The sequence below is a fragment of the Ambystoma mexicanum genome, chromosome 6q, assembly GCF_040938575.1.
Source record: "Ambystoma mexicanum isolate Mex_15411 chromosome 6q, UKY_AmexF1_1, whole genome shotgun sequence".
Taxonomy (NCBI): domain Eukaryota; kingdom Metazoa; phylum Chordata; class Amphibia; order Caudata; family Ambystomatidae; genus Ambystoma; species Ambystoma mexicanum.
In genome coordinates this window covers 606,586,925-606,611,001 of record NC_090937.1, presented here as the reverse complement: position 1 = coordinate 606,611,001, position 24,077 = coordinate 606,586,925, and the positions used below count along the sequence as shown (strand labels likewise).

The 24,077-nt window shown below is 45.4% G+C and overlaps 2 protein-coding genes across 7 annotated transcripts in view; both read left to right on the top strand.

Annotated features, from left to right (window-relative positions):
• LOC138516167 (malate synthase-like) overlaps positions 1-24,077 on the top strand; it is a 494,080-nt gene that overhangs the window by 62,677 nt on the left and 407,326 nt on the right. The gene's annotated exons all lie outside the window — the stretch shown is intronic.
• LOC138515253 (myb-related transcription factor, partner of profilin-like) lies at positions 11,559-13,187 on the top strand. Its single transcript, XM_069630190.1, has 2 exons — positions 11,559-11,979; positions 12,403-13,187. The coding sequence occupies exons 1-2, from the start codon at positions 11,559-11,561 to the stop codon at positions 13,185-13,187; spliced, it is 1,206 nt and encodes a 401-aa protein (XP_069486291.1).

Below are 24,077 nucleotides of genomic sequence, written 5' to 3'. Positions count from 1 at the left end.
GATCAGCCGATGTCTGCTAAACAGGCACTCTTTCCCTTTCACGTTAGGTGCTGACGCTGAGCGGAGACGCCTCAGTATAGTTTGTTTTGTGAAGGATTAAACAATCATATCAGTTGAGCATGATAGACCAGCCACCCACCCATTTTTCAAATACTGACTGAGTCTGTGATGCCAATATACTTTAACCTTCAGGAAAGAATCAAAGTAAAAGCCTAAGTACAGGTTGCCAAAGATGAGTTATTGTTTGTGTGAACGTTTTTGAATAGCAGTAATGCTGGTTTTATCCTGACACCTTTAGGCGAGTACTCATGCAGGTTGGCTTTGCTAACAGGTGATTGAACGCAGAGGAAAAGACATGGCTTATGAGGTTAATGGTATGCTTCTGGCATTAGGGCCAGTGGATGCCCACAGTGAAACCTTTGGATTGCACATGAAAGAACATCTCTCCACCTCCGTTTCCCACTGATTTTTGGTAACAGGAGCATGATGGATTATTGGAGAAGAAGGATGTTAACAGAAGGTGGAGACAAATGGATCCAGTCTTTATTGTCAGTATTTATGTGTTGATGTCTTTCAGAAGCCTGCCAGATAAGGTTCTACTCCTACACAGAATGGTTGACTAGTGCTCCTGTTTGGCCTTAAGTATATGTTATCGGAGAAGGAGACCCCAAAGGAGTAGTAGCTTTATGAGAATCTTCCCAATAGCTTAATTGTTCCCTCCAAATCCCTGGCTCAGGCTTCATGGTTTTTCCTGCTAAAAAGACTTTTGAACAACAGCCACTTCGTTGTGACGTCACCAATCTTCTCTTTCATACATCTTCATATTCCCTCTGGGATTTCCTCCAGGAGACCGTCAGTTCTCTGAGCATACATCAGATAAGGTATCCTCAATGGATACCTTGTCTCAAAGGCTTTCTGTGATGTAGGCATCATTACTGGCGATGTACTTGTTGCAATTTCTGGTTCGCAACATATAGTGAAATGGGGGCGAGACGTCTGGTGGAGGCATTTGGCTCCTCCTACACAGTTGAAAAAAGTATGTGACTCAAATGGGTCCATTTGGGAGCTGTGATTTAGTGGCTGCTGATCAAGAAGTTAAGAAAAAACAACCCTCAAATTATCAAGATGGGATGATTTGGCCCCTGGGCATCAACCGGTTTTAGGTAAATCGGAAGGGTCTTCTAATAGGGAACACTTTTCTTGTATAGTCCTTGAAAGAGCTTTTCCAGTTAGAGGTGTTTTCCCTTTGAACAGGTAGTATGTTATTGCCTCATTCTGGGAAATCCCAAGGTTAAAATCACTTACTACAATAGATCTAGCCCAGTTGGAGTTCATCGATAATTGCCGGGTAGATGTAATAAGACTGGCATTTTTCTCTGAACTGGTAAAAAACACAGTGTTGTCAGAAGCCACGCCTTTAAACAACTGGGCTATGTAATGTCTGATTCAGTTGAGCCGGCAATGCTGGGTGTAAATAAAGATAAAATACCAAACAATCAGGTGTTAATGCCTGTGAGCCGCTAGTAACACAAGTCAAATCAGTAATGGATAATGAACAGGGGGGTACTTCGAATTCTACTGTTGAAAGATCTGTAATGTATGAAAGCGCTATTTTCCTAAATTCCCTTCATGGGAAAGGTATTTACAAACAAAAGGATAATTGAAGTACCTTTGTAAAACTCATTTCCTGGAACATGTGAGGATTTAAACATCTTGGATCAAATTATGATATATGGTCATCCTGTGATATAATCTGTCTCCGAGAGATGTGGTTGCTTGCTACCCCAGTGTTGAATGGTTTTGGAATCTGTTTAAGCCTGCAAGAAGGGAATGCAGAGGACGACCTCTTGGTGGCTTACTATGTGCAGTACAAATGGATCCTGGTATTACATGGAGCTTGGCATGAGTGATATCCTGGAGGTGAAATTAAATTGGCGGAACATGTTAGGTTTGGAAGAAAGAATGCGTTTCTTAAGAAATATATACTACAATCCTGCCACCATGCTCCTACGAGATCTCCTTGGAGCCATACTAGCGTTATGGTTACAAGTGATTTAATCGAATGAAAAAACAACAAATGAAATTTAAATGAATAAAAAACAACTAATACCAAAATAACTAATTTATTTTTCATTGTTGGAGGAGGAAGGTTCTGCCCCAAAGTCCCCCTTTATTTTCTTTTAGTAATACTTTTACCGCATCCCCGAAACCACTATTCCTACTCCCAACCCCATTTTTAGTTTTTTCTAAAATTTGTTATTTTGGTATTAGTTGTTTTTTCATTCATTGAAATGTCTTTACTTCTTTTCTATTAGAAGATTTAGGAAAAGGGAGAAAGGGACAAAGGGAGAGGACAGAGAGTAAGCAGTCAAAAAGAGTGGAGTAGCAAGAGGGGAGAGCGAATACAATCGCAGAGTCAGTAGTAACACATAATGTTGCAAGCCAGGATGCAAGATGAAATGGGAACAGCATGATTCAGTGCCACCATGAGTACAAGATGCAAAGGAAGTCCAGCATGAGAGTTGAGAAAGGGTGACTCACCGTAAATCAATGAAGTCCATAAAAGTAAAATCCAGCATTGGCCACAAGACGGTGATGGTGAAACCAGAATGTATCAGGACAGACTCCTGCAGAAGTAGGCTGAGGTGGGGAGGGGGAGCAGGGTGGAAGAATCAAGCAGAATAGGCAACACCTGTGTGCGAGAAGGATGGGGGGCACAAGGGAACATCACGGGGGGATCAGAGGTGGTGGGGATGGCCTGTGGGGACAGAGGAAGAGTATAGCTAGAGAGAGGGAGCGCAATTCGAATGGCTTTAGATGAATGGGAAACTTCTGTACTAAACGGTAATCTACAGGGAGACACCCCGCTACATGGTCATGCGCATTAGCTAGATCAACGCTAGACTTTGTGTCCAGAGTGAGTTGGTGGGATCCTGTAGCAGGTTAGATGTTATTGAGCATAGGGGGAGTGATCACTGTCAAATGATTCTAACTTTAGAGTGGCATATTAATAAAGCACTAAAGGCACTAGACCTTAGTATTGAAGCAAGGCCAATAGATCACACTGGTGTATGCTATCTGGGATTAACACTGAGGTTGAATCCCATTATAATTATGGGTGTTTTGCAGGTGGGGCTCCAGCAAATTTTGCCCCATATCTGCAGCAGGTACTCAGAGGCTTAACCTTGGTGAGGGCTCTGAATACAGGCTCTGGCAACACTACACATTCCCATAAATTCGATATACACATGCAGAAGAAGAAAATGGTGCTGAGGAGACAGGTTAGGGAGGCCCAGAAGCAGGGTATGGCAGGTATCCTTAAGGTCAAAACGTTAAAGCAATCTTACACAAAGTGGCTTAAGGGGCAGAGATTTCTGTTATATCAGAAAGACTTGGAAGCAATGATAAACTCAATAGGGGTAAGTAATGGGGCAGCCTTTTGGACCCTTATAAAATGTAACTCTTTCCAAAATGTTAGTCAAGTACAAATAATAGCGGGCCCAGTATGGGAATCTTACTTCGCTAAGCTCTCCTCTAACAATGAAGGACGTAATTTGGCACCAATCACTGAGGAGGTTATATCCAATTTGGGGGCATCATGTGACATTTTGGACATCGAACATGCGTGATAACCAACATGTAATTGCAAGGGAAAAAGTGTGAAATGCACCGGGCTCAGGTGGGCTTTCAAATCAAACAAAATCAGACTCGGTTCTATGGGCAAAAGTTTTAATTGAACTGTTTCAGAACATCCAACATCTTCAAACCTTTTCCCCATCATGGAGGGGTTCGACCGTTATAGTAATCTATCAAAATTGCGACATGTCGAGTCTAACTAACTATCACCCAAGCTCATTGTTAGATGTTTCCTACAAAATATATTCCAGATTTATTCTAGGAAAGTTTAATAGCTGGTCTAAGAGGATTAAGTGTTCTAATTTTTATCAATCTGGTTTTTGAACGGGGTACCAGTACCTCACTAAATTGTTTCGTGATTTATCTTTTAACTAAAAAACAAGGCAAATGTGTGAAAAAGACAGCTTTATTTGGGTTTCTTAAATATTAGTATAGCCTTTGACTGCATGATAAGAGTAAGGTTATCAGAAAATAAGAGGGAGTCGGAGTGGCCAGAGGTTTTGCTAAAAATGATAACACTACTACACACAGACACAAGAATGAGAGATAGGCTTAATGTGAATGGGACATTTTCAGCTTGGATACTGACTCAACTGAGTCTACGCCAGGGTTGCGTGCTGAGCCTGTTCTGTTTAATGCATTTATTTCAGATTTGAATTATTGTGTTCGTGATGTAAGAGCAAATCCTCTGAAGTTAGGTTCTCTTCCAATCCATTATCTCCTTTATGCGGACTATATGGTCCTCTGCGATTATGAGCCAGTTGGACTGTAGCGCTTGCTTACAGCAGTACAGGAGTACTTACAGAAATTAGACTTAGAGTTTAATATTCCTACGTCAAAGATTATAATTGTGAATCCCGTTAGAAAGACAAGAGGACAAAAAAACCTTCTTTGCCTGGAAGATTGGCAATTCAAAATTAGAGTGTGTTCAAAGTTCTTAATATTTGGGGGTCCGGATGATTGGTAAAGAACGAAGAGAGGCCTGAAAGGTTGCCTTAAACCAGTGGTCTTCAAACATTTTGACCCCGAGCCCCCCCTAAGAAAAATTTCTCCGGCCCAGGCCCCCCCTATACACATGTACTCCAAAATGTTACTCGGTTGCGAACGGTTATCGCGCGCTGGAGTATAATGGTGCCCCCAACGAAGGAGTGCATGCCACACACCACGTTGTTTCAAAATCATTGCTTGCAATGATTCAAATCAGATGAGGACAAATATTTGTGAACAAAGCATTCCGATTATTTTGCTATAATACAGAGGACTCGACTAAAAATAGTGTTGGGTATTTATTTCACACAAACGAAAACACCCAATATTGCTGTCCTGTAGTAACATTTGCTATGCAGGTGCTGTAACAATTTGTTTCTGAAGTACAACAACGTACTGTCAATGCTGTCACTTGCAAGTTGGACAGTGGCATACTGGAGAACTAGTGTGAAGGGTGGGCCTGCCTTTCACCAGCCAGCCTGTCAATATTGGGTTCAATTTTTCCAATAGCCAACCGCAGGCTTTCTTCCACCTCCAGCTTTGACCGATATTTTGTCTTTAGGGCTGCAAGTGCAGAGAACCCAATTTCGCATAGGTATGAGGTGCTGAAAGGTAAAAGTACATTGACTGCACATTTTCGATAAAGTTGGATACTCTGCAGACACATGTTGCCAAAATGCACCCAAAGACAATTTTCTGAATTGGCTCTCTACTAGGCGGTCACTTTGGAGCTCCATTAGTTCCTCCTGGAGTTGTATTGGGAGATGGGCTCCTACGTCAGCTAGGAAAGGCTGAACCACCCAGTCATTCATGTTGCAATTGTCGTCAGGAAAGTACTTTTCGAGACTGGTTCTGAGAGCATTTAAATGGTTTCCAATTACTTCGGAAACACATGAGAGATCATACTCCGTCTCCTCAAGAGCATCTTCTAATAATGGGAACGCATCGGCTATGCCAATATCAACCCTCCTCCTCCAAAGCTCCAGCTTCTTCTTGAATGCCGATATTTTTGCATTCATGGCAAATGATGTGGTTTCTGTGCCTTGCAGGGAGAGGTTTAGAAAATTTAGCTTTTCAAAGATGTCGCCAAGGTAAGCCAACAGTATAAGCCAGCGTGGATCACACAGAGGCTCTGCTTTTGTCTGGTCTAACTCCAGGAGAAAGTGTCTCACTTCGTTTCTGAGTTCATAGATGCGATTTAAAACCTTTCCCCTGGATAGCCACCTGACCTCTGTGTGAAACAGCAAAGCATCATGGTCAGCTCCCATTTCTGCACATAAGGTGGCAAACAGACGGGCTCTTGTGGGGTGCATCTTAATAAAATTTACGATCTTTACAACAGAAGTCAAAACTTGTGTCAGTTCATGCCCCATATTGCACACAGCCAAAGCTTCTCGGTGTATCATGCAGTGTGTCCACACAATATGTGGAGCTACTGCCAATACTTTTGCTTTTAGCCCAGCTCTAGCACCACACATTGATGGAGCACCATCCGTGCAAATACCAACACACGCCTCCCACTTTAGGCAGTTGGAATTTAGGAAGTTGTTTAAAATTTCAAAGAGTTCGGGTGCAGTGGCTCTGCCCTTAATTTGCTTACAAAACAAGAAGTCCTCCAACATCTCCTTTCCATGGCAGTACCTCACATAGGCAATCAAGTGAGCTTCTTTTGATATGTCAGTGGCCTCATCCAACTGTAGGGCGAACTGGCTGTCTTTCAAGCGCAATACCAATTCTGTACTGATATCAGAGGACAGGTCAGCAATACGGCGGCAAATTGTTGTGTCTGACATAGGGATACTTTTGCATTTCTCTGCTACACTTTCACCAAGCATTACCCGGTTGACAGCGAGAATGGTTGGGAGAATCACTTTCTCAGCATCTGTAAAAGGCTTCTTGTTTTTGCCAAGAAAGTACGCAATGTGGTAAGATGCTTTCAAAGCATTTGCAGGTACAGATGCCACACTTTTAACAGTCTCCTTTTGCTTTTTCATGCCTTGCAGCTGCCGTACGAAGAAATCCCTGGTCTTTTTTGCTAAATCGGCATGTTTGGTTTCCAAATGCCGCCTTAATTTTGTTGGCTTCAGGCTGTCATTTGCTAATGTAGCACCACAAATCACACACTGCGGCTTCACTTCCCCAGCGACTGTGATGCATGTGAACCCAAAGTCCAAATAAGAGTGATCATATTTCCGTGTTTTTGCATTTCTTGTGTATGTTCCCACCTCTCCTTCCGCTTTACGTTTCAGATCCCTACCATCTTTGGGCACTAGAAAACGATCCATCGAGAAAAGGAGCCTGAACCTGTCGAAACATTTCAAACGGTTTTAAAAAAGTGGAAATGCACCCCAAAAAAAGCATAAACATGGCAAACACCACTTGCAAAGAGTTGAACTGAGCCATGTGAAAATGTTGGGGTTGGTGGGAAACACCCCATGCAAAAAAGGGTCAGAAATATGGGGTGGGGAAAAAAGGAGGGGAGATTTTAAAAAAGCAAAAATTCAACAAAAAACGTTCTGAAAAGCTTGGGAGTGGGGGAGGGAAACACCACACAAAAATGGGTCCGAAACACTGGTTGGATAAAATACATTGGTACAAGTCTCAGAAGAATTACTATTCAGATCATGCAGGCCCAGTTCTAATTTCTTTTTGCAGTGTGGCCCCGGACTAGGTTGCAGGTGATAATGTGCCCCCCCCTGGGTTGCCCTTGATGATGCGTATGTCCCGTCCCCCCGGTCACCCGTGATGTGGCATCAAGCAATGCAGCGCCATACAGTGATAGAAATCAGATGGGCAGTTAGTAGTGCAAGAGGACAGCTTTGTGGGGAGGTCAGGCAACTAAAAGCAGATTGGAGCTTTACCCACAAATACAGGATATGAGAATCCAAAGGAGATGGGTTTGCAGTGAGAGGTGGCATACGGCATGAAGAAAATGGGGCCTTGTGAAATCCATACCGGCAGGGGGTGGTGGTGGTGGATGGCGGAGCTCTCAGTTTTGGGAAAAATGGAACGGTAGCGCAATCTGAGCAGGAACGAGGAGGGCAAGCATTGACTAGGGGTCCATAGATAGCTTGCGTTTAGGGGAGGAGAAAGGAAATGAGCTTAGTGTAGTAGTTGAATTTGCAGTAGTGACAGATGTGGTATTACATACCATTTGGGGATTTTCCCTAGAGCCAAGAACCTTAGTTATGGCCAAGTGCCATCAGTTTGTAGGAGAGGCTTTGCCGAAAGGAGTATCAACCTCAGAATTGGGAAAGAAAAAAGGTACCACCAAAAGTTGAAAAACATTCTCCAAAAGTCAGTAAATCATCTGTCAAACAGGACCAACACTGAAAACGAACCTGACTTCATATCCAGAGAAATAAATTTCAAGCTGCAAGTTACTACCAGGCATGAGAAGTAACTCACCACTTCAATTCGCCAAATGCACACCATATATATACTCCCCATGATCACTCGCTATTGGCGGGTGAAGGTTGAGAGCCCTGGTTTAACCAACACATTTTTTCCAGAACGAGGAGCATTGCGCAAGCTAGGGATCCAATGGATGACTGGAAACACAGCCATGGCAAATGAAGCAGGACCGGTGCTGCATTAACAACGCGGCTCCCCCATGGCAGATTGCTGGGCTCCAGCAATCTGCCATGGGGGAGCCGCGTTGTAAAAAAAACACCAGCAGAGCAGTTCCGGTCCCCCGCTCGCCTCCTCTCCTCCATGCATGCCCCCCAATGTGGGGGATGCAGGGAGAGAGGGGCGCAGGGGGACCGGTGCTGCATTAACAACGCGGCTCCCCCATGGCAGATTGCTGGGCTCCAGCAATCTGCCATGGGGGAGCCGCGTTGTAAAAAAAAAACACCAACAGAGCAGTTCCGGTCCCCCGCTCGCCTCCTCTCCCCCATGCATGCCCCCCAATGTGGGGGATGCAGGGAGAGAGGGGCGCAGGGGGACCGGTGCTGCATTAATAACGCGGCTCCCCCATGGCAGATTGCCACGGGGGAGCCGTGTTAAACATAAAGCGGAACGAGTCACTTACCTCGGACTCGTCGGCGGCGGCGGCAGCAGCAGCAACAACAGGGAACACAGGACACCACAACGCAGCCTGGACGCGCAATCCAAATGCAGGAAAGCGCGCGTCCAGGCTGCGTTTATTTCCTGTTTCCATGGCCACGCCCCCACCACATCGCACTGGCTGAGCATGTGCATGGGAGCCAGTGGCTCCCCATTGCACATGCTCAGTTCAGTGCGGCCAAAAAAAAAAAAAAAAAAGCGTTACTCGTTTTCTTTTCTTTTGGAAGGCATCACGCGCCCCCCCAGGCATGGTGGCGTGCCCCCCAAGGGGGGCGCGCCCCACAGATTGAAGACCTCTGCCTTAAACATTGCTGCAGTTGCTGCTGATGCACAACTGCAGGCTTTGTACAATAAATGTGGTCATTTCTCGTTATACCCAGTACTTAAATTCTATAACCGAATATAGTACCAAGGGTTATGTATGGAGTAAAGACTCAGGAATGTGAGGCGGAATGGGCCAAATTTGAATCAAAGTTATGGAAGAGTTTTGTCACTGTCACCAGGCATACCGGTGGCAGCGATTCGACATGATCTGGGGATTATCTCTTTAAAGGCATGCATAGACAGGCGCTGCATGCAGTTGATGAGAAGTGTCCTTAGTCCATTGGAGGGTACCTTGTTCATCAAACTAAATGAACTATGGTGGAATCGCTCATGTAGAACCATGTGGTTATGGATGGCTTCCTGTCTAACATTTTTCGGTATGATAGAATCTTCAGAAGATGAATTGCTGCTTTCCCTACGTAAAGTGGAAAAAAATATCTTTGAACAAGATTGGATACACACAAGATTTTGGCTGGTTATAACGTATTTGAGTACTTTAAATTCTAAATAAAATCATTTACTATTTTACAATCATATTTATGGAGACACCCATCAAAGAAATATAGAAACTTTTTATTAAGGATAAAACTTGATTTATTGTCAATTGAAGAAAACTGAATGAAACACCCAGCTAATCAGTAGCTCAAAAAAATTATACCCCAGAGGGGGTTGCTATGGTTTTTACAAGAGTAAATAAAAGCTTTAGAAGAATTTCCAAAATGTTGATAGTCAAATCAGTGTCCAATGCTCAAACGTGCTAAATCAAATGAGTAGTTTATTTCTTCAACGGAAGGGGAGGCCAGCTGTAGCCTAAATAACTCAAGAGCTCCTTCGTCAGGGCTGAGCCCTCTGTATAACAGTACATAATGACAATGTATCATCAGATCATAGGAAATTACAGTCACATTCCAATGTATAATGTGAGTCCAAAAATAACAAAAATAACATGTACATACAATCATGTAACAGTGTACCTCATTTCTCTCTTTGCGTACCAGGTGGTTTAATGCCAGAAAAGTACCTCAGTCTTGTGACCTGCCAGTCAAAGCTGACATATTTTTCTAAAAGGTGTTGTAGGTTCCCATATTACAACATTCTGAAAATGAATTTAATAAATGTGTAACAATATCTAGTATAAGCATTCTGTGTGCGTATATTAATGAAAGTACATAAGGCGAATGCTTACCTACACAGTGTGTGCTGGCGTTTAATATCATGCAGAAGAGCGCACTGTTAATGTACTGAATTTCTCCAAAATGAGACTGAAGAAAGGGTCTGAAAAGCATATGAATTATCAATGGGAGTTGCTAACTACGGTGATCCACAGATCTGTAATAACCTGTGTGTGATTCAGTGGGACGCTGCTTACCTCTAGCGAGCACCGTACTACTTCTGAAATGGAGAGTACCATTGCCAAGGCGTCTGTGGAGATGCCCAGGGTCGACACGCCGGTGGATGTACCACAGCACGAGGCACCTCACGTCCCGACCCAAGCACAAGTGCAGAGATCGGGACGTACAGAGCGCCGAGTTTGGAATAAGAACAAAAAGCAAATTGCATTATTTAAAACTGAAAATCATCCAATCTAAGAAAGTGTTTCAGAGCAGCAAAGCATTGTTAATGGGAACGTGTGGGTAAACTGACCCGTGGAATGCCCCACCTTGTCAGATCTCTAATGTGTGCGTATCAATGACAACGCTTCAAGGTGCCGAGGTTACTGGAGTTGAGAACTAAACAGCATAACAAGTGGTTACGCCCAGCACGGACGCAAGCTCAAGGTTCTCTAAGAATCTGTAGCCTGTATGTAAATATGAAACCAAGATGATAAAAGGAATAATATAATCCACTGTTCTTCGTGCGAGTCACACAAGGTGCGCTGTGTAAAGGCAAAACTGTAATGAATGTAAGATGTATGATCTGCTCTAATGGAGGATAAATAAGGCACACAGAACCACTAGACCAAAAGCAGTCCTGATGTCAGGTATCACACTCAATAGAACATAATTAGGGGACAATACAGCCACCTCTCAGTCAAATTTCACATTATAACAAAAATGGAGATACTGTTAGAATTACAAAACCAATAACAGAATGCTCTCCTTATATATACAGAGGGGGTCATTCCGAGCTTGGAGGTAAGTACCGGGCTTTACCAGCATGGAGCAAAGAACGAGTCCGATCTGGTCACAGACCGCTAATTGCGGCGCATTACGACATCGCGGGCAAGAGCTTTGAGCCATGCCGGTAAAGCACTTAGCGCCATGCCGCAAAAGGGCCCGTAAAACCCCCTACTGGCATGATGCGTGCCGTACTTAACAATACCGCCATGGAATCAGCGATGTCCGTAAATAACGTTGGCTGTAAATTACGGCTACTATAAATTACGGCCACTGTTAAATAACGGAAACGGAAATATCGTCATCGCACAGGAACGGGAAGGAGCGCAGCGGCCATCTTTAAAAACACAATCCATTGCCATCCTCATCAGGCAGCACCCTTGGGAGCATTCTGAACACTGGAAAAGGCCATCACACCCTGCAGGAATGCCAAAAGCCCCAAAGAAGACGGCAGACCGGCTACGCAAGCAGCGATTTAGCCCAGATGAGTTGCAGGCCTTGGTAGACACACTTGAGGAGCATGATGACATCGTGTTCATCAGGAACGTGCGTCGAGAGCCGGTGCTCCAGAAAAAGAACATCTGGGCACTTGTCGCCCAGAGGGTGAGCGCAGTTGGCACCACCCCCCGCATCCCCAAGGACTGCCACAAGCAGTGGGATGGCCTGCAGTTGAGGGTGCGGAGCATCCTCTCTGCCAAATGTAGTCAGGCACTGCAGACTGGAGGGGGCCCAAGTTCCCCAATGAAACTGATGGCATGCGAGGAGACATGTGCTGCACTGATTGGAACGGAATCCATAGAGGGCGTCGGCGAAATGGAGTGTGGGGCATCATCGTCCGCTGATGGAGGTGAGTGTCCAAAGTCAACACTGCCAATGCCAATTACATGATATGTAAACTCCCAAGGGCCGTCCAAGGCACCTTGTCATGGTGCCCACCCCCCCCCCCATCCAAATCATGCTGAACCAACTGCCACCCAAGCTAGACCCAAGTGCAAGGTTATAAGGCATATCTCACACAGTGCACAAACTGGCACATCCCATGATGCACACTGTGCAGCTGGGTGGCGAGTGTGCGAGTCAGACTGCACAGTACCAGGCCAGGATGAGTGACTCCGACACCTACGTACATATCATACACATGATTGTAAAGTAGTGCTGTTGCATACCCAAAAGGCCACAAACCCCAAATGACTGAAATGTGAATGTAGCCATTAATGTCATTAGCGTCTCAAACAATCACTCATGCCGTCCCTCTCTTCTACCCCCACAGGCAGTGACAATGAGAGCGGGGAGCCCGAGACCAGCCATGCAAGCACCTCCAGGGGCTTAGGCAGGGTCCGCCACATACCAGCCTGGAAGGACATACCCAACCCGGCTCCTCAAAGGCCCATGGCGGGTGGACCACCCCCATCCCTCTGTGCATCGGCGCAAGGTACATTGACCACCCCAAGGTTAGAGGAGTCCAGCATCGCTGGGGAGGTGGCAGCCATGGCCCCCCTTGAAACTGTGGACAGCCCCTTGTCCATCTGTAGAGCGTCAGAGGAGGAATCATACCTCACCGTCCACACTCCAGAGCCCAGCAATTACCCCCAGGTGTCGTGCAGCGACTCAGGGGAGCCTGACACACCTGGCCGATGTGCACGTGGTGGAGCACAGGAAGACGCCAATCCCGTGCCCAGTCCCCCAGTCGAAGCCCTGTCAGGGCATGTAAACCCAATCCCCTGCAGGGATGACACCCCGTCAAATGATGCACGGCGTGCGGCACAGCTCACTGCCCTCATCACTGAGCTGATGGAACACAACCGCCAGAGCAGGGTGGAGTGGATTGACGAACTAAGGGCAATGCGTCAGGTGGTGACGGACAGTACAAACCGCCTTTGCGAAGTCCTCGGACGCATTGCAGATGCCCTTGAGGCTGCACGTCCCACTCAGCCGGCTCAGCAAGAGGACACCTCCTCATCCAGTCGCTCAACCCCGGCAAGCCCACTGCGACGTTCTGTACATTCACAGCGCCGCCGGGACATGCCTCCACCGGGCCCCGGGAGCATGGAGTAGTTAGCATAGCTGCCACATGTGGCCTTGATGGACACCATGGGACTACTGTTGGGAAGTGGGGGGGTCGGGGGTGGTGGGTGAGGGTGTGTTGGGGAGTTGGGGGGAGGGGAGTGGGGGGTGAGGGTGTGTTGGGGAGTTTGGGGGAAGGATTGGGGGGTGAGGGTGTGTTGGGGCGTTGGGGGGTGGGGTGGTGGAGGGTATGTTTACACTTATGCAGTTACATTTTCAATACACCATTTGTGTCGCAAAGTTACACCTGTGTGGACATTTATCATTGAGCATGTGTATTATGATATCTGACAGTGCATGGTGTAGAAGTATCCCCACACCCAGTGCCCTATGTGCCCATGTCATGCCACCCTCTGCTGACTTGTGTTTCGGTTTTGATGTCCAATCAATGTTTGCCACACGACATGTCTTTCCTGTGCACCGGCACCATGATGCTGTCCTGTCCCTTCCTCCACCTCCTACACTCCATCTTCATCTGGTGTTAGCAGTCCCATGTCAGGGGACAGGGCCACTTTCCAAGGGATGCACATTTTGTTCAGCATTACACATGACATGGGGGTCTTGGACACCGACGCATTGCAGTAGATGGGTGCCCCACCCGACCTGCTTAGGCAACTCATATGTGCCTTCTACAAGCCAAGTGCCTGCTTCATCTCCACACATGCACAGGTATGGGCAGTATTGTAGGCCTCCTCGGGCCTGTTCTGTGGGTTCCTGACAGGGGTCCTGTACCATGGTGTCAAGGGACAGTCACCATCACCTGCATGTGTAGGCAATGAAGGTAATTGTTTGGACTGTCATGGTGGAGAACTGAACCTGTCTTACATGGCAGCAGGTTGTTAATGGCCATACACACATGTCCATGGATGCATTTACCCCAATCATGGCACCGATATGTGTCCTGTGAAATGGAATGATGTAGGGGGGAGCGTCTTCGACATGGTCTATGAACTATGGCACGCACATCTTGTGGTACAAGCATCGTTTATGCATGCAGCAGTCTGGAGGTTAGATCCATGAAGTGCTGTGTACTGTGTGATTCCATAGTTGGGTGTGTTGGCTGTAGTCAGTGGCACATTCATCATACTGCACTGATCTGCACTATGGTGACTTCCACCATTCCTATGGGTGTGCCGAACCGGTGGTGCGGTGTGGTATCCCTGCTGGTCTCAATTCAATCCACTTCCAGGGATGACTCTCCGGTGTGGTGATATGCTGGAGGCAGCGACATAGTGCATATGCAGTGTGTCTTCCTATATGCCCTTACGGTGTGTGATGGCCGCCAATAAGTGGTGCATGTGTTGTGGGTTGTGGCCTTGTCACATGTTGGTCATATAGTGTAGTGTGTGCCTTACTACATCAATGTGGGTATCTGTTCTCATGTGCCGTTACACTGGCTCAGTGGCACAGTGTTTGGTGGGGTGCACATCGTGCACTGGCGTCAACATTTCATCCCGGTTTGCTTATGCAGACACCCACCTCATGACACTGATGCACTGGCATGACACAGTCAGACAACTCACCAAACAGCCAGGCATATCACCCCATGTGGTAGGGTAGCGTGGGTTTCAGCTGGGCCATTGAGTCATGAGTCGGTCCTGGATGTCGGGACCACCGATGTGTGATGATCTTGCTTGCGTTGCATACCGTCTGCACGTTGGTGGAGTGGTATTGCTTGCGGTTGCGATACGCCACCTCCATGCCATGCATGTCCGCCTACTCCACGTGGGTGCAGTCAAGGGCATCTATGCAATTTGGCATGCCTGCCAATGCATGGGAGGCAACTTTTGTGTCGTATATCTCCTGGGTAGTCCATGGTAGGGATTTGTAGTCCCATGTGTCCTTGAGGTGGTGATCGAGCACTTGGTTCTGTGTCTGTGAAATGAACGGTTGTGATATGCCATGGGTGGGCCCCACTGTGTGCTGGTAGGTGCCTGTGGCATGGAGGTGGGGCACAGGCTCCACCTTCAGTTGATGGGGGATAGCGGTGTGCATTTCTATGATGCTCACTATCTCGTGATTTCTCAGGTCAACTATGGTGGTGATGGTGTCACAGTCAAGCTGGTACAGGGTGTGGATCTGCTCAGGGGTTAGCTTGAGGGACCGGACCTGATGCTTGGGAATGGGGGCTGCTTGGTTGGTGACGGTGGCTGCACTGCTGCTGCATGCTGGGCCTGTCTCACCCTCCTTCTCCTACTGTGTCTCCTCTGTGGTGGGGCCTGGTGTTGTTGGTGTTGTTATTGTAGTTGTGCCCTTGCAAGCAGGGCACAACTACAATATTGTTATCAACTTGATGTGGGAGGGGGTGTGTTGTGTGGGTGTCGTCCTTTTCTGCTGTGGCAGACTCCATTGGCTACACCTGTGCTGATTGTGTGGACATGTGGCTCTGGGAACTACTGTTCAGGGTTCTTTACACCTTCTCTGAGATGCCTGTATGTACTCCATTCCGGTAAGGTACTTAACGGGCTTGAGGAATGATCAGCTTTCCTTGTGATCAGCTCTGGTTTACGCCATGCCGCTAATATCGGCATGGTGTGTCGCGAGCGTGACCCAAGATCGCTATTTACTGCATCGTTCTTTACGGTGCCTTAAATAGCGGTCTGGTTGGTCGGAATAGGCCGTAGCGGTAAAGGATGCCGTTAATCACTTACCGGCATCCTTTTCCCTTACCTCCAAGCTCGGAATGACCCCCAGAGAGTCTAAATCATACAGGGGGGTTAAAAACTAGGTGGGGGTAGTAGTTCTCGAAGCACTGGACAAATGCAACATTCTAGAAAACGCATACAAACGAATTATATACATTGTAGATCTGTAGTTGCCAACCAAATTCTCACGCTACAAACACAAAATGTGCAGAAACACAACGGAAGAGGCTGAGGCCATTTTGGGCCTAATTAGTGACACCTCAATCAGTAAATTAAACAGTTCCAACAAAGATCCATCTAAACGAATAAAACAAATGGAATATCTCATAAGAGATTAACCGTAACCTGCATGCGATTACCCTAGGGAGGTATTATAAGTCCAGAAATGGGAAGCCATTCTAAACAAATGTTCACTTGATCTCATCCTGCCGACCATTAAAGAACTGTCTAACAATCTACAAACATTGAATGCAGAGATTGCCGAAATCGAGAAAGCACTAGTGGAGACACTGGGCAAGGAATATTAAGATGGGATTTTGGCAGAAATTAACAACATACTTGACAGTTACAAGAACGAGCTAGAACAGAAAAAGGTTAGACAATTTAAGAGGGACACTTACGACTACCTCAATGAGGAAGTATATACATGGATGGAGAGATATGGACCACGGCCACCAAGTAGACCACGTGGGAACAATTCTAGCTATACCTCCAGCTCTGATTCAGAGTCTCTACGTGGAAAAAACAGCATACCAGGCACAGCAGCCATACTTTCAACAGCAGGCCCAACTGTTGTTAGGTACCATTTATACCCCCCATGCATGTGAGACCAGGTATGTTGTTTGGAAATGACACATCCTTGTGTGATGTGGTGCTGTGTACATGGGCACAGGTATGTGCAATGCCTTGGGGTGTCTAGTGGTGCACTATGTGACTACATGGGCTGTGCATCATGCATTTGGCACTCTTAGATTCATTCTGATGGTATAAGTGCTGTGTGGACTCAATTGATGGGTGTGTTTTGGTGTTCACATAGTGTAGTACACATCCGCTTGTGGCCTTTCTATGTGGTAGATTCATTGTAGCTCTCTTCATGTTGGCAGGGTACACTTCCACTTTATGCTACAAGGTGCTTTCACTACAAGCACTCAGGACTGTGCATCCCTACCCATGCCATTGACAAAATGCCAGCAGCCTGTGCCCCAGCACAGTATCGCAGGATCCAGTGACTCTAGAGATGTTGACGGCTGTAGCTGCCTTTGCCTGTCACAGATGCATGAAACGGCTGAAATAGTGCTCCCACCAGTCGCAATGTACACTTTGTGGTCAGGAATTTTTCCCGGGCACAGTCCCATATCTAGTCACACTTCTCTGGAGCAGTGTTAGCCATCGGGTGGCCCACAAACGTTGGTACCTCCTTAGCCACTTTGCCAGTTAGCACTGTAAGTTCATGCTCCATAAACTAGGTTTTCTGCTGCCTCCCATCAGGTCCATGGCTGTGTGTGGGGTGTCATGACTGCTGACTGCTCGTCATGGTGATGGCTTTCTATGGCAACATTATCAAATGGATTTTACTTCTGTAATGCCCGCTCAGCGAGATGTTCACCTCTGCATGTGTGGTGTTTCTGCTTCTGGTAACAGTGTTACTGGATACGGGGCTGCGTTTCCGGTATTTCTGGATGGAATCTTGTGTATCATCCGATAATTACTGTTATCACATGCATGGTGATAAAGGCAAAAACATACGGCATGCCTCGATTCACCACATGTGGTAATGGTATCTACTGAACTGCCCTTTTCCAGACTTTTCACAACCTGGCTCTTAATAAGGTCCCATCACACAGTGGCATAGTGACTGTCTCTGCCTCAACCCTACTGATTATTGAAAGATGAGCTTGGCCTACACTAACTCTGTCCCAGCCACACTGGCCTTTCAGAAGCTCATTAGATGCTTGATTGATTCTGCCCTAGCCCAGTCAGCCTTTCAGGCAAACTGATATGTGACTGATTCTGTTACAATCCCATTGACCAGTCTGAGGCACCTGGAGGTCTTCTAAAGTTCTTATAGACCAGTTCAGTTCTCATCATAGCTGTTGCTATAGCTCAGTTGGATAAGGCAGTGCACTAAGATTTAAGATTTGATTGAGCCTTTTCTAATTCGGAAATTACATTTGTTCATAAATCTTCTGAGGTAAGTACAAATAGACAGTTGATTACCATTTTTAAGCCTTGTTTGGATTTCTGCACCATTTAAGTTAGCCAACTATATATTGCATACACCTGCTTAATCTCTCTCTCCATCTCTCTCTCTCTCTCTCTCTCTCTCTCTCTCTCTCTCTCTCTCTCTCTCTCTCTATATATTATATATATATATATATATATATATTTGTGAAAGTGTGTTTGTATGTTCGGGGTTGGCTCCAGCCCCATAACAGTTGGTGGACTGAAATGTTGGCCCATGATCGGCATAGCAGTGTCGGGTGTCCTCGCAATAGTGAAATCTCCAGCCCCACCCACTCGTCCTGCACAGGGCGGTGTCTTGCCAGTCTGCGGAGTAGTGACATTTGACCAACCCCACCCATCCGCCCTGCACAGGGCTGGAGCTGCTTCCGGCCCTGTGATATCAGTATAGGTGATTTTGGAAGATTGCCGATTTTGTGATTTTTTCCAAAATAGGAAGTTATAACACAATAAAACATACATGAGGCTATAGCAGACCCCACGTGCATGCCAGCTATGGTGGTAAGCATGGTAGCAAGGCGGGCTGTCTTGGGGATACGCGCTTACTGGAAGATCCTGTATCAGCACAGCAAACGGCACGGCAAACGTACTGTTGCTATCGTATTGTGTATCATACTAGCATTTGCCTGCACTTGATACAAGGTAACTTGTTCCCTTGTAGTGTTCTGCTGAAATGGTGGTTAAATCCAACGCCAAACGATCGAATTACAACAATAGGAATGTAAAAGCAAATCCCTCTAATATGGAAACTGCACTGATTGTTGGCCCTAACACCCAGTTGGAGGGTGTTGAAATACTCAATATCCCGGAAGGCAATGGGATGGTCAAACCCACGGCGACCATTGGGAAGATCACATTGTATTTCCATGTTGCGAATCCTCCCGCCGAATGTCCTAATATGGATAATGTGTGCCAAGGGCCCATCCTCTAGCCTCTCGCATAGGACTTCATCATACGAGTCAGATCAGCCGATGTCTGCTAAACAGGCACTCTTTCCCTTTCACGTTAGGTGCTGACGCTGAGCGGGAACGCCTCAGTATAGTTTGTTTTGTGTAGGATTAAACAATCATATCAGTTGAGCATGACAGACCAGCCACCCACCCGCCCACCCATTTTTCAAATACTGACTGAGTCTGTGATGCCAATATACTTTTACCTTCAGGAAAGGATCAAAGTAAAAGCCTAAGTACAGGTTGCCAAAGATGAGTTATTGTTTGTGTGAACGTTTTTGAATAGCAGTAATGCTGTTTTTATCCTGACACCTTTAGGGTTGCGAGTACTCATGCAGGTTGGCTTTGCTAACAGGTGATTGAACGCAAAGGAAAAGACATGGCTTATGAGGTTAATGGTATGCTTCTGGCATTAGGGCCAGTGGATGCCCACACTGAAAACTTTGGATTGCACGTGAAAGAACATCTCTCCACCTCCGTTTCCCACTGATTTTTGGTAACAGGAGCATGATGGATTATTGGAAAAGAAGGATGTTAACAGAAGGTGGAGACAAATGGATCCAGTCTTTATTGTCAGTATTTATGTGTTGATGTCTTTCAGAAGCCTGCCAGATAAGGTTCTACTCCTACACAGAATGGTTGACTAGTGCTCCTGTTTGGCCTTAAGTATACGTTATCTGAGAAGGAGACCCCAAAGGAGTAGTAGCTGTATGAGAATCTTCTCAATAGCTTAATTGTTCCCTCCATATCCCTGGCTCAGGCTTCATGGTTTTTCCTGCTAAAAATGACTTTTGAACAACAGCCACTTCGTTGTGACGTCACCAATCTTCTCTTTCATACATCTTCATATTCCCTCTGGGATTTCCTCCAGGAGACCGTCAGTTCTCTGAGCATACATCAGATAAGGTTTCCTCAATGGATACCTTGTCTCAAAGGCTTTCTGTGATGTAGGCATCATTACTGGCGGTGTACTTGTTGCAATTTCCGGTTCGCAACATATAGTGAAATGGGGGCGAGACGTCTGGTGGAGGCATTTGGCTCCTCCTATACAGAAGAAAAAAGTGTGTGACTCAAATGGGTCTATTTGGGAGCTCTGATTTAGTGGCTGCTGATCAAGAAGTTAAGAAAAAACAACCCTCAAATTATCAAGATGGGATGATTTGGCCCCTGGGCATCAACCGGTTTTAGGTAAATCGGAAGGGTCTTCTAAGAGGGAACACTTTTCTTGTATAGTCCTTGAAAGAGCTTTTCCAGTTGGAGGTGTTTTCCCTTTGAACAGGTAGTATGTTATTGCCTCATTCTGGGAAATCCCAAGGTTAAAATCACTTACTACATTAGATCTATCCCAGTTGGAGTTCATCGATAATTGCCGGGTAGATGTAGTAAGACTGGCATTTTTCTCTGAACTGGTAAAAAAAACAGTGTTGTCAGAAGCCACGCCTTTAAACAACTGGGCTATGTAATGTCTGATTCAGTTGAGCCGGCAATGCTGGGTGTAAATAAAGATAAAATACCAAACAATCAGGTGTTAATGCCTGTGAGCCGCTAGTAACACAAGTCAAATCAGTAATGGATAATGAACAGGGGGGTACTTCGAATTCTACTGTTGAAAGATCTGTAATGTATGAAAGCGCTGTTTTCCTAAATTCCCTTCATGGGAAAGGTATTGACAAGCAAAAGGATAATTGAAGTACCTTTGTAAAACTCATTTCCTGGAACATGCGAGGATTTAAACATCTTGGATCAAATTATGATATATGGTCATCCTGTGATATAATCTGTCTCCGAGAGATGTGGTTGCTTGCTACCCCAGTGTTGAATGGTTTTGGAATCTGTTTAAGCCTGCAAGAAGGGAATGCAGAGGATGACCTCTTGGTGGCTTACTATGTGCAGTACAAATGGATCCTGGTATTACATGGAGCTTGGCATGAGTGATATCCTGGAGGTGAAATTAAATTGGCGGAACATGTTAGGTTTGGAAGAAAGAATGCGTTTCTTAAGAAATATATACAACAATCCTGCCACCATGCTCCTACGAGATCTCCTTGGAGCCATACTAGCGTTATGGTTACAAGTGATTTAATCGAATGAAAAAACAACGAATGAAATTTAAATGAATAAAAAACAACTAATACCGAAATAACTAATTTATTTTTCATTGTTGGAGGAGGAGGGTTCCGCCCCAAAGTCCCCCTTTATTTTCTTTTAGTAATACTTTTACTGTAGCCCCGAAACCACTATTCCTACTCCCAAACCCATTTTTAGTTTTTTCTAAAATTAGTTATTTTGGTATTAGTTGTTTTTTCATTCGTTGAAATGTCTTTACTTGTTTTCTATTAGAAGATTTAGGAAAAGGGAGAAAGGGACAAAGGGAGAGGACAGAGAGTAAGCAGTCAAAAAGAGTGGAGTAGCAAGAGGGGAGAGCGAATACAATCGCAGAGTCAGTAGTAACACATAATGTTGCAAGCCAGGATGCAAGATGAAATGGGAACAGCATGATTCAGGGCCACCATGAGTACAAGATGCAAAGGAAGTCCAGCATGAGAGTTGAGAAAGGGTGACTCACCGTAAATCAATGAAGTCCATAAAAGTCAAATCCAGCATTGGCCACAAGACAGTGATGGTGAAACCAGAATGTATCAGGACAGACTCCTGCAGAAGTAGGCTGAGGTGGGGAGGGGGAGCAGGGTGGAAGAATCAAGCAAAATAGGCAACACCTGTGTGCGAGAAGGGTGGGGGGCACAAGGGAACATCACGGGGGATCAGAGGTGGTGGGGGTGGCCTGTGGGGACAGAGGAAGAGTATAGCTAGAGAGAGGGAGCGCAATTTGAATGGCATTAGATGAATGGGAAACTTCTGTACTAAACGGTAATCTACCAGGAGACACCCCGCTACATGGTCATGCGCATTAGCTAGATCAACGCTAGACTTTGTGTCTAGAGTGAGTTGGTGGGATCCTGTAGCAGGTTAGATGTTATTGAGCATAGGGGGAGTGATCACTGTCAAATGATTCTAACTTTAGAGTGGCATATTAATAAGGCACTAAAGGCACTAGACCTTAGTATTGAAGTAAGGCCAAGAGATCACACTGGTGTATGCTACCTGGGATTAACACTGAGGTTGAATCCCATTATAATTATGGGTGTTTTGCAGGTGGGGCTCCAGCAAATTTTGCCCCATATCTGCAGCAGGTACTCAGAGGCTTAACCTTGGGGAGGGCTCTGAATACAGGCTCTGGCAACACTACACATTCCCATAAATTCGATATACACATGCAGAAGAAGAAAATGGTGCTGAGGAGACAGGTTATGGAGGCCCAGAAGCAGGGTATGGCAGGTATCCTTAAGGTCAAAACGTTAAAGCAATCTTACACAAAGTGGCTTAAGGGGCAGAGATTTCTGTTATATCAGAAAGACTTGGAAGCAATGATAAACTCAATAGGGGTAAGTAATGGGGCAGCCTTTTGGACCCTTATAAAATGTAACTCTTTCCAAAATGTTAGTCAAGTACAAATAATAGCGGGCCCAGTATGGGAATCTTACTTCGCTAAGCTCTCCTCTAACAATGAAGGACGAAATTTGGCACCAATCACTGAGGAGGTTATATCCAATTTGGGGGCATCATGTGACATTTTGGACATCGTACATGCGTGATATCCAACATGTAATTGCAAGGGAAAAAGTGTGAAATGCACCGGGCCCAGGTGGACTTTCAAATCAAACAAAATCAGACTCGGTTCTATCGGCAAAAGTTTTAATTGACCTGTTTCAGAACATCCAACATCTTCAAACCTTTTCCCCATCATGGAGGGGTTCGACCGTCATAGTAATCTATCAAAATTGAGACATGTCGAGTCTAACTAACTATCACCCAAGCTCATTGTTAGATGTTTCCTACAAAATATGTTCCAGATTTATTCTAGGAAAGTTTAATAGCTGGTCTAAGGGTATTAAGTCTTCTAATTATTATCAATCTGGTTTTAAACGAGGCACCAGTACCTCACTAAATTGTTTTGTGATTTATATTTTAACTAAACAAGGCAAATGTGTGAAAAAGACAGCTTTATTTGGGTTTCTTAAATATTAGTATAGCCTTTGACTGTGTGATAAGAGTAAGGTTATCAGAAAATAAGAGGGAGTCGGAGTGGCCAGAGGTTTTGCTAAAAATGATAACACTACTACACACAGACACAAGAATGAGAGTTAGGCTTAATGTGAATGGGACATTTTCAGCTTGGATACCGACTCAACTGAGTCTATGCCAGGGTTGCGTGCTGACCCTGTTCTGTTTAATGCATTTATTTCGGATTTGAATTATTGTGTTCGTGATGTAAGAGCAAATCCTCTGAAGTTAGGTTCTCTTCCAATCCATTATCTCCTTTATGCGGACTATATGGTCCTCTGCGATTATGAGCCAGTTAGACTGTAGCGCTTGCTTACAGCAGTACAGGAGTACTTACAGAAATTAGACTTCGAGTTTAATATTCCTACGTCAAAGATTATAATTGTGAATCCCGTTAGAAAGACAAGAGGACAAAAAAACCTTCTTTGCCTGGAAGATTGGCAATTCAAAATTAGAGTGTGTTCAAAGTTCTTAATATTTGGGGGTCCAGATGATTGGTAAAGAACGAAGAGAGGCCTGAAAGGTTGCCTTAAACATTGCTGCAGTTGCTGCTGATGCACAACTGCAGGCTTTGTACAATAAATGTGGTCATTTCTCGTTATACTCAGTACTTAAATTCTATAACCGAATATAGTACCAAGGGTTATGTATGGAGTAAAGACTTAGGAATGTGAGGCGGAATGGGCCAAATTTGAATCAAAGTTATGGAAGAGTTTTGTCACTGTCACCAGGCATACCGGTAGCAGCGATTCGACATGATCTGGGGATTATCTCTTTAAAGGCATGCATAGACAGGCGCTGCATGCAGTTGATGAGAAGTGTCCTTAGTCCATTGGAGGGTACCTTGTTCATCAAACTAAATGAACTATGGTGGAATCGCTCATGTAGAACCATGTGGTTATGGATGGCTTCCTGTCTGACAT

Coding starts and splice junctions, on each gene's coding strand:
- LOC138515253 (XM_069630190.1), top strand. CDS start 11,559: ATGCCAAAAGCCCCAAAGAAGACGGCAGACCGGCTACGCAAGCAGCGA. Junction 11,980..12,402: donor ATCATCGTCCGCTGATGGAG/GTGAGTGTCCAA, acceptor CTACCCCCACAG/GCAGTGACAATGAGAGCGGG.